This window comes from Euleptes europaea, chromosome 5 (assembly GCF_029931775.1).
Source record: "Euleptes europaea isolate rEulEur1 chromosome 5, rEulEur1.hap1, whole genome shotgun sequence".
In the NCBI taxonomy this organism is placed as follows: domain Eukaryota; kingdom Metazoa; phylum Chordata; class Lepidosauria; order Squamata; family Sphaerodactylidae; genus Euleptes; species Euleptes europaea.
The window spans coordinates 3,328,935-3,343,387 of NC_079316.1; the positions used below are offsets into that span (position 1 = coordinate 3,328,935).

General features: G+C 49.0%; 1 protein-coding gene across 1 annotated transcript in view; it reads right to left on the reverse strand.

The window, feature by feature from the left end:
• Positions 1–3,285: 3,285 nt before the first annotated feature.
• Positions 3,286–14,453, reverse strand: part of LRCH3 (leucine rich repeats and calponin homology domain containing 3) — a 108,215-nt gene continuing 97,047 nt past the window's right edge. Inside the window, 1 exon segment of the mRNA XM_056849575.1 lies at positions 3,286–3,420. Coding sequence (XP_056705553.1) covers positions 3,286–3,420 — 135 coding nt within the window.

Sequence of the window (14,453 nt, forward strand, 5' to 3'; positions counted from 1 at the left end):
AGTAAATACAAGGAAAATTGCACATAAATATAAACACACACAAAAATTCCCAAGCCATTTAAACGTGTAACAGAAAACTCAAGTGGGTGGGGTTTTTGTTTTGTTTTTTGGTATAGTACATTAAAATAAACCGCTAGTTGAAAAGGGACAGATTTCTTTCTTGCTTTTGTTCGAGGCTTCGTTGTCATGAAAACATGAAGCATCAAACTGAAATGGCCACAAAATGTAGCACTTTCCCTGCCTTCTTCTAAAGTAGGCACATCTTTTGCTCCATGCCTGCTGAACTGAACAGGTGCTGGTCAGGGCGGGAGACACCGCTACTCGAGCGTGTATGTTCGCGTTCCTGGAAGTTGAACTGCATGCATGACTGCATGCCAGAAGGGCCTCCATACCAGTCTTTCCGGCTTCACACAACCCGCAGGCCATATTGCTTAAGCAAACCCGGGATTGACACTGATGAACACATACACCTTCGGTTGTGATGGCAACGGGTTTACAGCATGTGGCGATAAGCTTCCCGTTCATTGGTGATGGGGAAGAATCCCCCAAACAGTAATATTTAGGGTGGGGTGGGCAGGCAAGGGAATTAACCTTCCTGAATCATTGCGGATTTTGCTTCCATCCACAAGCCCTTGCTTAAATAAATAACAGACTCCGAGAGGTGCGTTAAACAGGTCACTGCGAGTTGGTGAAGGGGAGACAGTGACAGGGAGGTGCATGTCAGGCACTACAGCTCTGGAACTAAACATCCTACACCACAAGAGGTCACAAGGATGCCGTTGCAGCCCTTCAAAAACCTATGGAGAACTTGGTTTTGTTGTCTGAGTCACAAAGGGGAAAGACGACCTTTTGGAGGAAACAGGGAGACGGCCTTCAATTACTCCACTACATTTACTGCGATCCTTCAAGAGTGGCTTCTGGCCTGCAAACCCCACGCACAAAACACTGTGCACAGCCCTGTGAAAGGGATGCTTTCAAAGACACTGAACAATGCATTTTCAATGCCCTTTAGGGATTGTTTGCAAGTGGATTCTGCCGTTTCACACAGTGAAATCCAGCTGCAAAGCAGATTGCACGTCCATTATTCAGCATGTGTGAAAGTGCCCACAGGCTGGTACCAGAACCTGCATTTGCAGAGCCAGAAGCGGCCACGGATAAATAAAACCTATTTTCATTGCATGCTACTGTTTTCCCATAAAATATTCTTCATGTGTCTTCTAAGTCGTCAATACAAAGATAAAGCAATCTGCACTGACACAAGAGCTGGGCAAGGCAAATACCCCCACGAGGGGTCTCAAAATAAAAACCAAGCAATGGGGTGGGGGAAGGGATCCAGACGCTACCACCCAGCTCTTAGTGAAACAAGGAGGGGCTGGCACAAGGCAAACCCATGCTCTGATTCCCCAGGGCTGCAAGAGGAAGACTGCAGCGAAGCCCAGGATTTTATTCGTAGACTCTCTAGTCAGCGGCCTCAACATTTCAGCTAAGCACTTCTCTTACCTCCTCCTCATACTATTGCTCACAGAATCTTGACCTTTCTTGGTTTATCAGCAGATGCCCAAACTCAAGAAACACCTGAGTGCTCTAGCTTCCTTCGCAAGGGTTCTCGAGAGTGGCTCAGCAGTGCCTTCCCTGCACATTCCTCAACTCAACACAACAGCAGCGTCATGCCAAGGGCTGGCCGAAGACATCCGGCCGCTTCAGCTGGCTACGCTACACGAGCAGAGAAGTGGGCCTTCTTTGCTATTCTGCAAAGGAACTTTGGGGGGTTGAACACGGCTTCGCCAGCCCCTTGGAAAGCACCGTTCCCTTAACCAACCCAAGGGAGTGGCTTGCAGAGCCAGCCCAGCGCGGTCTTCCGTGTGGACAGCGGCGGGAGGGAAAACACGACTTCCCATCCTCACAGCTCTCAGTCCCAGAAGGCTCTTGACAGTACGAGGACTGTTTCTGAGTGTGCCTAAAATGTGCTTCACAAAGCTAGATGATGCTGCAGAATTCCCACCCCCACAAGCAGCAACACCTTGCTGGAAAGAAAGAGCAGTGCCCACCCCCAATCTGGAATGCGAAGCAGGGATGGGGGGCAGGCAGACTCAGGACGTTGCAGGTGGGGCCCGATCCTGCCTCATTTGCAGGCATCGCAATTCCTCTTACCTTTTCAAAAGAGCACCGACCTGGTTCTTAGCCTCAGTTGCATATTTTGAGCAGCTTTAAAAAAAACAAAAACCCATACACACACAGAGGAGGGAAATGATGAAGGGAAAGGATGCGGGGCGGAGGAATGCATATATGGAAAATCTGGATGTGAAACACACACACACGTATATACAGTCTGCCCTGCCCCACCCCAACTGTTCTTCCTAAAAGGGAATTTTATTACCTTCAACACGGAGAGGCCTGCGCTTTCTTCAACAGCCCACTTTGTTCTCCATTTAACAAAACGTTTCTGGGGCTTGGTCAAACTCTGAAGCCGGCAAGGCAAAATCCAACATCCCGTTGGAGCTGGCCTGCCAGTCAGCCAGCTACATGGCACACCTACCACTAACCCTAAGTCGCTGTCTGAGTGCAAAGTGCCAGGCCCCCACAGGCAGAGGCTGCAGGTTCTGGGGGGCTCCGAAAGAAAAAGGCAGCGACAGGAGGATCCAGTAGTCAGTACTAGAAACAAAAACGGTCATCTGCCCCCTTCAGAATCTCCCTGCTATTTATGATGGAGCCACACCAAGATGGGCGTCCTTCATCCGGGACTCAGAATGCCAGAGGAAGGTTCCCCATGACGAAGAACCCTGTGTGATGCTGAAGCCATAAAACAACCAGGTAACGATAGGTATTGGTCAGGTTCAGAAGCGCTGTTCACAGAAGGTTCAGTTTGCCAGATGTGTCCTGGGTGCGAGTCTCGTTAAAGCAAAGGAGAGCGCAGCAAGTCAGCATTTCTGATGCGAATGGCACATACTGGGAATCTCAGGTTTCTCACACATCCCAGTCCCGCTGTGGTCATATTTAAAAACTAAGCTGACAGCCAGCGAAACCCCTCCCTGCTCCCTCCCCAGCAAAACTCACTTTACACAGAACAAAAAACAGTTGGACAGATCTATCTATGGGAACCTTTCTGACCTCCCACCCCCCCAAGTGGAGAAACAAAGCAAATTATTCCCATCAGGAATCCCGGATATTGATTTTCTCCTCCGATCACCACGTTGCCTGTGTCTGGACACGAGCCACCAGCGAGCGGTCAAGTCCTGGAGTTCTTCTGCTCGGCCAAGGAAAAAGGAACGAGGCCCCCCAGGATGGCTACACAGCAGCTGAATGGTGCTGCTGCTGCGGCTGCTGTTTTGGGGGGGCCCGCTCCAGCAGTGCCTGCACAGTCTCTGCCACCCGCGTCAACCCTCTCTCTTCTAAAATATGCAGAGGCAAACATAACCGCTCCTACATGGGAAAACACAACAGACATAAAGAAAAAAAGGGGGATGAAAACTAAAAATAATGAAGCACACACACGCACACACAAAAAATGAAAGCCAAATTAAACAAACGTAAGGAGGAACGGTATGGAGAGAGGTCATGGCTGAGTGGTAGAGCCCCCGCTCTGCATGCAGAAGGTCCCAGGTTCAATCCCTGGTGTGAAGGAAAAGTGCTATCAAGTCACAGCAGGCTTATGTCGACCCCGTAGGTTTTTTTTAAGGCCGAACAGAGGTGGTTTGCCGTTGCCTGCCTCTGCGTAGAGACCCAGCACTTCGTTGATGGTCCATTTAAGTACTAACCAGGGCTGACCTTGCTTAGCTTCTGAGATCTGACAAGATCAACCTAGCCTGAGCGGTCCAGGTCAAGGCGAGGGATGAGCACAGGTGGTTTGGCCATTGCCTGCCTCTGCACAGCAACCCTGGACTTCCTTGGTGGTCTCCTATCCAAGTACTAACCAGGGCTGAACCTGCTTAGCTTCCAAGATCTGATGAGGTCGGGCTAGCCCGGGCCGTCCAGGTTAGGGCCAATCCCTGGTACCATCAGTTGGGGAAAAAAGAAATTTTGCCAACAAGACTGGGAACGTTCCTTTGGCTGAGACCTTGAGGAGCTGCTGGTACACAGTGACCCAGCACCTCTCTCTCGAGAGGGACAGAGGGTCTGACTTGGTATGAGGCAGTTTCGAATTGTTCAAACCCCTCAAAAGAGGATACCGAACAGGGCCGTTCTTAAGCTGCCTTCGCTGCTGCAGATGCCCCGAACGCATAAAAAATTGAATGGCCAAAAAACCACTAAAGACTATAGAAGCACAAGAAAATCCACTCTGGTTTGCAACAGATTCTCTCCACGTCAACACCACGATTATTTTCTTGCCTCCACCCCAGGATGTTGCTTTTATAACAACTGAAATTAACCATAGTTTCGGGTGAGGAGCTGCGTTGGTCTGCAGTAGAACATTTAGATTCAAGTCCAGCAGCACCTTGGAGACCAACAAGATTTCTGGGAGTCAACACTCAAAGTATCTGACGAAGGGAACTCTGACTCTCGAAAGCTTATGCTCTGCTGTGTTTTCTGTTGTCCCAGAAGGTCGGACCTGAACCAACGGGTTGAAATTAAATCAAAAGAGTTTCCATCTAGACATTAGAAAGAATTTTCTAACAGTTAGAGCGGTTCCTCAGTGGAACAGGCTTCCTCGGGAGGTGGTAAGCTCTCCTCTCTGGAGGTTTTTAAGCAGAGACTGGATGGCCATCTGTCAGCAATGCTGATTCTATTACCTTAAGCAAATGATGAGAGGGAGGGCATCTTGGCCATCTTCCGGGCATGGTCACTGTGGGTGTGCGTGGGAGGGAGGTAGTTGTGAATTTCCTGCATTGTGCAGGGGGCTTCGACTAGATGGCCCTGGTGGTCCCTTCCAACTTGATGATTCTATGATTCTAAATCTTGTTGGTCTCTAAGGTGTTACTGGACTCGAACGAAGTTAACCACATGACAGTTAAACCACCACGCCCCTTCCTGCATACACATTGTTTGGTATTTCATGTCCACGAAAGCAACATGCCAAAGAAGGGCCGTCTCAATGCAGGTCGGCGGAGTCCTTCAAGCACCTCCAGCGCTCAGTTAACCCTTGAACTGCTTGCCAGTTGATGCTGCAAACAGCAAGGAGACAACTAGAGTACAGTAACACACCAGCCAGATTCTGGGACAGTAACTTTATTGAAATGAACACTCGTGTAAAGACATACACACCCACGCACACAGATATTATAACAGGAAAATTGCAGGGGGGGTTGAAGAAGAGAGATAAAGAGTGTTTCCTCCTAAATATAATATACTAAAAAAGGCCTAATGGATGAAATTAGAGTTAGAATGAGTACAGGAAACGCTGGTACATTACAAGAATAGCAAGGCGTTTTCATAACATAAGAATGAGGAGGGAATCCAGCTTAACACGCCTCTCCATCCGCCTTTGGCTGGGCATGGCAAGTTTTGCACCTTCCATTTCAAAATGCACCCCGCAACCTCTTCCCCCTCCAATCGACAAACAATTCAGAAAAATTTGCGGCGTGGTGCAGCCCAAATTATTCTCTCTCAAGCACTCTCATTTCTTATAAAATATCCCTAAAAATATTTCCATTTACAAACAGCTTTTCAAAAATACACAAAGGATGGTGTTTCTGAACACTTTTATTCACATACGACTGAGGTGCTCTGGTTCCTTGACTAATTCAGGACCAATCCTGCCAGCTGAGTGTGCACGAACACCCTTTCCCCCTCTGATTAGCCTCTGTCTCTTGAAATCCCTCTCTTACTTTCAGGAAGGTCCCATAAACAAGCTGTGTTGGGGCTCAAAGAAGAGATGACGGAATTGACAATGTATACACATACCTGTGCACAAGGGGCTGTGGTTCAGCAGAAGAGCCTCTGCTTTGAATGCAGAGGGTCCCAGGTTCAATTCCCGTCATCTTCAGTTAAAAAGATCAGACAGTAGGTGAAAAACCTCTGCCTGAGACCCTGGAGAGCTGTTGCTAGACTGAGTAGACAATACTGACTTTGATGGATGGATGCTCTGATTCAGCAAAAGGCAGCTTCATGGGGAGGGGCCTTGGCCCGCAGAAGATACCAGGTTCAATCCCTGGCATCTCCAGTTACAAGGACCAGGCATTAGGTGATGCGAAAAACCTCAGCCTGAGATCCTGCAGAACCACTGCCAGTCTGAGTAGCCAAGACTGACCTTGATGGACCAAGGGGCCAATTCAGGATAAGGCAGCTTCATGTGTCTTCATACATGTAGAACAGCAGCAAAAACTCACACACGCTGGAGTGATGGACATTTACAGGCGGTATGAACTGCTGCAGGCGACGCCCTGCCTCATCATCTGGCGCAGAGCTCAAGGCGATGATGATTACAGGCAGGCGAGCACCGGATTTGGACTTGGGCTGCAGCTCAGTCACAGAGACCTCCGCTTGCATGGGCATTAAGCACCTGCCGGCCCCACACCCAGGGCAGAGGAGAACGTTTCTCCCCAGAGACCTGGCATCTAGGATGGGGAAAAGGGATCCAAGAAAGGCAGGCTAAGGAAAGTGGTCACCGAGGAGACGTTTAAAGAAGGCGCTGGAGATGTTGCTCTGCAAGGAGAGGGCGGCTGACGAGAAATCCAAGACAAAAGCCACGTTCAGCAGCACTGAATTTGCTGTTGTTGTGCAAAAGCCAAGAAGAGAGTTTGTTGATCCAAATATTAGGAATGGCAGAGAAATTTTGGAGATTTAGTTCTTTCCCCAAAGGGGAAAGCCTGGTTCTGTTTTACTTTTTAATGATTGAAGGTGCACAGCTCCCTAGGACACTTTCTCTAGGATTGAAAGCCACCGTGTTGTAGTGGTTAAGAGCAGTGGTTTGGAGTGGTGGTGTCTGATCTGGAGAACCGGGTTGGTTTCCCCACTCCTCCACATGAAGCCAGCTGGGAGACCTTGGGCTAGTCACACTCTCTCAGCCCCACCTCTCTCACAGGGTGTCTGTTGTGTGGAGGGGAAGGGAAGGTGATTGTAAGCCGGTTTGATTCTTACTTAAGTGGTAGAGAAAGTCGGCAAGCCAGGCTGCATATGCAAGCTGTATTTCTGGGACAGCACAGAAAAAAGGACAGGATGCGCCTAGAATTCAGACACCTGAGAAACCCAAGGTTTCTAATCCTTACAGCTGTGAAGATACACTTGAAAGTGTGATGAGAAATTCCTGTTGAAATGGGATGTGTGTGAATAAGGAACAGGAGGGTTGGGGTCACTGGGGATGTGGGGGGAGGTAGATGTTAATTTCATGCATTGTGCAGGGGGTTGGACTAGATGACCCTGGTGGTCCCTTCCAACTTTATGATTCTATGAGTCCAGTAGCACCTTAGAGACCAACAAGATTTTAGGGGCATAAGCTTCAAGAGTCACAGCTTTTGGTATTGGATGAAAGGAGTTTTGACTCTCAAACGCTGCTACCCCCAAAATCTTGTTAGTATCTAAGGTGCTACTGGACTCGAATCTAGTTGTAACAGAAGGACATTATTCTAGTCTGCAGAAAATGTGACTTTGGCACAGAATTTCAATTCTTCTAGGGCCCAGTGTGTACGGCTCTGATAGGAGCAGGTGCCTTTAACAATGCTGATTCTGTGAACTTAGGCAGATCATGAGAAGGAGGGCAGGAAGGTTTGCGTCAGTGTTTGGCTCTCGTGGCCCTTTCTTACCTGCCCAGGGTAGTGCCAATTGCCACTCTGGGGTCAGGAAGGAATTTTCCTCCAGGCCAGATTGGTCAGGGATCCTGGAGGGGTTTTCCCCATCTTTTGGACATGGAGTAGGGGTCACTGTGGGTATGGGGAGGAGGTAGTTGTGAATTTCCTGCATTGTGCAGGGCGTTGGACTAGATGACCCTGGAGGTCCCTTCCAACTATATGATTCCATGATTCTATAGTTTTCTTCCAGGTTCCCTCCTGCGCTGGGCTCAGCTCCCAGACGCAGCAACAGGCATAAGCTGGTGGCTTCTAGTGCACTGGAAAGAGAGAGATTCTGGCCAAGGAAGGCAAATTGAGCATTTGGCCACAAGTCTGCGCGGAGTATGGCCACAAAGCCAGACTAAAAAACGGCCCAGTGTCAAGAGTAATGGATCATCAATAAGGAAAGATCAGCAGAATTAGCTCAGGCTAGTCTAAGGCAGAGCAGAGTTTTTTGTGACTTGCAAGCACACGTCTGGCGTTTGGAGGGCACTCAACTGAGAAAGCAAGAGGTTGGCCCAAAGGCCTGGCAGCAGAAGGCATTAAGTGCAGAAGAGCCTGTCGGTAACGCTGCCATGTGGCATAGAGAAGTCACAGTCATGGGGTCCCTGCTACAAGCAAGCCCTCTTCTCCCTTGTAAGAGGTAGCACCCAGTTCCTTGCTTCAAAGAGCCTCTCCTGTCAGCAGAAGACTCCTCTAGGCGAAAAAAACAGCTGCCATTAGCAAGATAAGGTTCTCTGCATTCGTGGAAGGGATGCAAGTGGCAAGGTTGGAATAAAGACGCCCCTGCATCTTCCGTGGTCCTCCTTGCACATCTTCACCTTCCCCACGTACTTTCGGACAGAGGAGTGGTTTGTGAGAGGGCCCTGTGTCATTCATCCATTGTGCGAGGCTACGGCCATGCCAGCATCCAAGTTCTTCAAACACAAAAACAGACAATCCCACCTGTTCTCTGCTCTTCTTAGCTTTGGATTCCAGAAAACCAGGTCAGAACAGAAGGGGCAAGTCCTCAAAAGCTTGCCCCAGTGACCAAAGGCAAAGCCAACATGGCTGCCCTTCCAACCACACCTGCCCGAAACAAGAAGGTAGAAGTTTGTGCTTTAAGACTTTAAGAGTAAAGGTCTCCCTGAGAAAAAGCAAATGCACAACACATGGGCAAGCTGGAAAGGCTGACACTTTAACTGGGACGGTACCTGAGTTGCAAACTGTGCAGAATCAAGAAAGTCAGTGTGGTGTATTGTTTAGAGTGTTGGACTAGGATCTGGGATACCCAGATTTGAATTCCCACTCGTGCTGGGTGACCCTGGGCCAACCATGTACCTCTCAGGGTTGTTGTGAGGGTAAAATGGAAGAGAGGAAAATGATGCAAACCGCTTTGGGTCCCCATGGGGGAACAAGGCGGGGTATAAGTAGGATTGCCAAGTCCCTCTTCGCCACCGGCGGGAGTTTTTTGGGACGGAGCCTGAGGTGGAGTTTGGGGAGGGAGGGACTTCAATGCCATGGAGTCCAATTGCCAAAGCGGCCATTTTCTCCGGGTGATCTGATCTCTTGGCTGGAGATCAGTTGTAATAGCAGATCTTCTGCCACCACCTGGAGGTTGGCAACTTTAGGTATAAGAGATAAATAAATGAGTAATTAAATAAATACGATGTCATTCTGCAAGGTAAAGAGCCTCAGAGAAGACTGGCTACAAGCATACCTCCCCCAGCCTCCAACGAAGAGGCTGTTGTCTAAACCGGCCAACACGCATTCGCCTTAGTGCTGTTAAAAGCACTTCACATACCCTTAGGCAGGCCTGGGTTTATCACACAGGAGTGATTACACTCTCATAAGGAGGGGGATTTGGTTTCAGAAGAATTCAGCGCCTTGAGAACCTCAGCCTCAATTTAAAAAGAAAATCCACGTTTCTAGCTCTCATGGCAGCAGAAATCAGCTGTGGGGGGGAGATGAGCCCGGCAAAATCTCTGGCCTAGTTTACGCATGCCAAGAGAATGAGGCGGCAGAACGGTCTTCACCACTCCAAGCTTCAAGTGGGGGATCCCGTTGTGGAGTGTGCCCCTTATGCTGAAAACACCTGGCAAAGAAACCAGCAAAGCAAGCAAAGAGGGAGGGAAAGGACCCCTCTTTCTGCTTGGCTCATTTTCCATTGACATGGTTTTAATGCAAACAAAGATTGCATCACGGTTGCACTCAAAAGTGGAGCCAGCCATTCCCGCCAGGGCTCTGCACCTCCACTGCCCTCTCAATTCTCTTGACTCAGGAGCCAGAGGCTTCCCGCGGCTGGCCTTCAGCAGGTTCAGGGATTTTTCCGACCCCCGACTTTCCTTCCTTTCCAAGGTGGGTGCCTGCAGAACAGGCTGGGTGTACCAGGCCTACTTTTCTTTCACGGAGAAAATATTCCACAGCCCTGTAACGGTAACTGCCCAGCTTTCTGTAGGCTGCTACATATGTGCATATTGCTTGGCATAATGTTGTCAACAGAAAATAAACTAAAAAAATTCATAAACAGTCGCCCAGTTTACAGGTAGGGAAATGTGGGCAAAGAGCAATGTTGAGAGCCAGGACAGATGCTCCAGACACAAGCGATTGGATGCCAGGACCATGGCAACGTCAGAGGAGAGGACTCACAAACAAAATGGACTCTCCTCAGCGACTGGAAAAGCCATGAGAAGTGGAAAAGCCACAGGGTCCCTCCTCTAAACACAGAGGGCTGTTTGCACGGGCAGCGGATCATCTGCCCGGCCTCCAGCAAACTGCGGTTTCACAGTCCACCAGAAGACATGGCCCACTTTGCAAGGACGGTAGAGTGGTGCTCTGCAGGCACAGAGGTGTCTTTTGAATCAAGATGGCCAGGATGACACTACGGTTTGTGCAAAAATAAGGCCCCTGATGCAGAGGCTTGAGGTCTCTGAAGAACCCTGAGCGATCTCCACTTTTTGTTTCGAGCGACTGTGGAGAAAACCTGAAAAAGCTTCGGACTGTTGTGTTCGGAAGATACCAAAGGAGGTCTAATATGCGGAAAGCTTGATGGTCCAGGATGCAGAATCCCCTTTGTCGATGCCGTATCCTGGCTCCCTCTATCACTCACTATCCCATAACTCCAACTAACGTCTCCACCCCCCTCACACTAAGGAGGGGCAAAGGCCGATTTCCTGTTCTACAAAAATATCCTAAACTGTGCAATTAAATATCTACATTTTTTTAGATTTGCTAAATTATTCCAACACCACACTGTAGGGTTGATTTTGTGTGTGTTTAAAATCACAAAGCATTGCAGACCCTTAGGATTACTTAGTTAACAGCAAACGTTAGCTCATTTTCAGAGACAGAGTTTTCTGCAGAGCCCTTCCCATGTGACACTTGAGGGCCGCCGGTAGAATCCATGAGAACAGACAGAAACAAAATTCCCCGCTGGAACACAGATTGTTTACCAACCACTTGGAAGAGCTGGAGTGAGTCCGCAGCACCTCAGAGTGTCAGCTAGAGGAAAAAGACCCAGCGGTAGAATACACAGAGAATTAGCATCAGAGCACAGTAAAATGCCGCAAAGCCGCAAATCTGTGTGGAAAGGGAGATAAGAGGGGTTTCTTCTGAATCTGCTCCCAGAGAAAGGAGAGATTCTACTGTCCTTTTAACGCTGAGGTTTAGCTGGAGAATGTCAGAAGGGGAACAGAGATTGTCCTGTCCAGAGTGTGAGCAGGAAGGGAAAACAGACAGAAAAAAAATTAGAGTCAATCTTATCAGCCCGGCAAGCCCCCATGAAGCAGTCAAAAGCCTATGGGAATTCCTCTTCCCCACAGGAGCCTCCAGACCTCTCACCACAGCTGTTCGAACACACAAGCAAAACAGCATCCGCTCTTAAATTCAAGCAAGGTGACAGACGTCTTAAGGAGCTGCCACTGGCTGCCCACGGTACAGGTGTTCTTTTATCTGTCCAGGAAGTTATGCAAAGTGGAGCTGGTACCAGGCTCGGCCTGTGAGGGGTCTCTCTGCTGAGCACCAGAACACACAGAAGAGAAATGAGAGCAGAGGTGCGCCCCCTTTTTTTCTCAGCAATGCAAAGCTGGTCTTTGAAATGTAGGATTCTGCATAGGTACCCAGAGAGCCAATGGCTCAGCGCTGGCCATTTGGCTGGTTGGCTTTTAATACTGACATTTTTGGACTTTTTCACTTTTCTGCCAGCAACGGCGAAGGAGTTGGGGGCGTGCCCAAGCACACCAGCGTTCAAAGTTGGCCCTGCAGCAATCTGTGTCTGGTGATCAGTCAACTGAACTGCATAGGGAGGATGAGTACGGCTCTACTACGTACGGCAAGATACTAGAGAACAAGAGTTTTTTTAAACAGGTGCCTTAATCTGCACTCTCCAAAGGTCAGTATCTCTACATAGAGCCATACTAAAAAAACTGTCCCTATTAATATGCACCTGCTTCAGAGGAGGAGACATAGTCTTGTGCTAGGTCCAGCCTCTTTGCCAGCGTGGTGCAGTGGTTAAGAGCAGCAGACTCTAATTTGGAGAACTGGGTTCGATTCCGCACATGAAGTCTGCTTGGGTGACCTTGGGCTAGTCTCAGTTCTCTTCCAACTCTCTCAGCTCCACCTAAGCTTCTGAGCAGCAAGCAAGCACCTGGTGTCAGCCTCCTTCAAGTCTTAGTGTGCCACCAAATGTACCCTGTTCTTTCATCACCAGGGCATCCCTACACCTGTCCCCTTAGGACCCTAAGCCTACCTGAGCATGGTTCTTGTTCTCCTGTGGCAAACATAACCAACATTGGCAATGCCACTGAGATGTGACAGTACACTTGGGCTGGCCAGTTCAGCAGGGGTCGTGTATATGCACTACTGGTGGTGGTGGAATGGGCCATCAAGTCACAGATGACTTACAGTGACCGAGTTTTCAAGGCAAGAGATGTTCAGAGGTGGTTTGCCTTTGCCTGCCTCTGTGTAGCAACTCTGGACGTCCTTGGTGGTCTCCCAGTCAAGTACTTACCAGGGCTGACCCTTCAAAGCATCTGAAATTTTATGAGATCAGGCTAGCCTGGGCCCTCCAGATCAGGGTTATATTCATTTATGTTTTTTGCTCTCATGTCACCTCTGACTTATGGCAACCCCCAGTGGGGTTTTCAAGGCAAGAGATGTTCAGAGGTGGTTTGCCATTGCCTGCCTCTGTGTTATGCCCCTGGTATTCCTTGGAGGTCTCCCATCCAAATACTTGTCCGGGTTTCATAATCTGCTTAGCTACTGAGATCGGGTAAGAGCAGGCTAGCCTGGGGCTATCCAGGTTAGGATATGCATTCTTACTCCTGGGCAAACAGCCTTATTCAAGAACATGAATCAAATGGCGTTCTAGTCTGGTTAGCTCCAGCTTCTCCAGGCCTCTTTTCACAAAACCAGACTGTTACATGTCTGAGCAATGGGGTGTGTGTGTGGATTATGAGGGCCAGTGAGCTATCTGATCTGCCCTCATATTAACTGCACAGGGCTGAGCAGTTCCTACAGAGATGTGAATCTTGAGTTACAGAAACGGTGTCTGGAAGACAGCCGTGTGCCACTCCTCTCCTCCTGCTGTTTGCTAATCTCAAGTACCTGCAGTTGCCAAACTGCAGCTTGCAAACTGCATACAGCTCCTGGAGATATCAAACATTACTCTTATGTCAAGTCTCCTGGTTTTCCCTGCCCCCAGAGATCTTCAGGAGAGGAGGGAACTTTGTGTGTGTGTGTGTCGTCAAGTCACAGCTGACTTATGGCGACTCCGTAGAGTTTTCAAGGCAGAAGATGTTTGGAGGTGGTTTGCCGTTGCCCGCCATCCAAGTACTGACCAGGACTGACCCAGCCTAGCTTCTGAGATCTGACGAGATCAGGCTAGCCTGGCACTATCCAGGTCAGGGATAGGAGGAAACTAGGTAAAGGTAGTCCCCTGTGCATGCACTGGGTCATTCCTGACCCATGGGGTGATGTCACATCCCAACGTTTACTAGGCAGATTATGTTTATGGGGTGGTTTGCCATTGCCTTCCCCAGTCATCTACACTTTATCCCCAGGAAGCTAGGTGCTCATTTTCTGACCTTGGAAGGATGGCAGAGTCAACCTTGAACCAGCTACCTGAAACCGACTTCCATCGGGATCGAACTCAGGTCGTGAGCATAGCTTGGACTGCAGTACTGCAACTCACCACTCTGCACCACGGGGCTCTTAGGAGGAAACTAGGGAGATAAAATTCCAGGGGCCCTGGTCATCCAAGGAGTCCAGTGGAGCTAAAAAAGACTTGAGATTTGTTTTCCTCATGATGCACAGGTGACATGGGAAGGCAGAGAGAATTTCTGTTTGGGTTCTGGAGTGGGGCAGCTCTCAGCAGCCCTGCACTGGAGGAGTTGAAGGGAGAAGCTTGACAGAAATGTGGGTGGCGAGTCTGAAGTCTTGCAGCTCTTCACAGTTCAACGACTTTGGAAGGCAGCTGAGAGACTCAGGAAACTTTGGGTCCTCAATCATGCATCAGCTTACGGTGGCAATTCAAACATTGACAAATAACCGAACAGATCCCAAATTGCTCGGTATGGTAAAAGCTCCAGCAATCTCCTGCCAATTGCTTGTTAACAAATATGACAAAGCTAATGAAGGCCTCCCCTGGGGGGTGACAGAGTAAGACAAGGCCGCTAAAAATGTTCATTCACTTACGGTATACAGAAAAATAAAATGCTAGATAAACTATAGTAAACACTCAATTTTTGATGAGATGGAAAAGGAAACAGAGTTGTA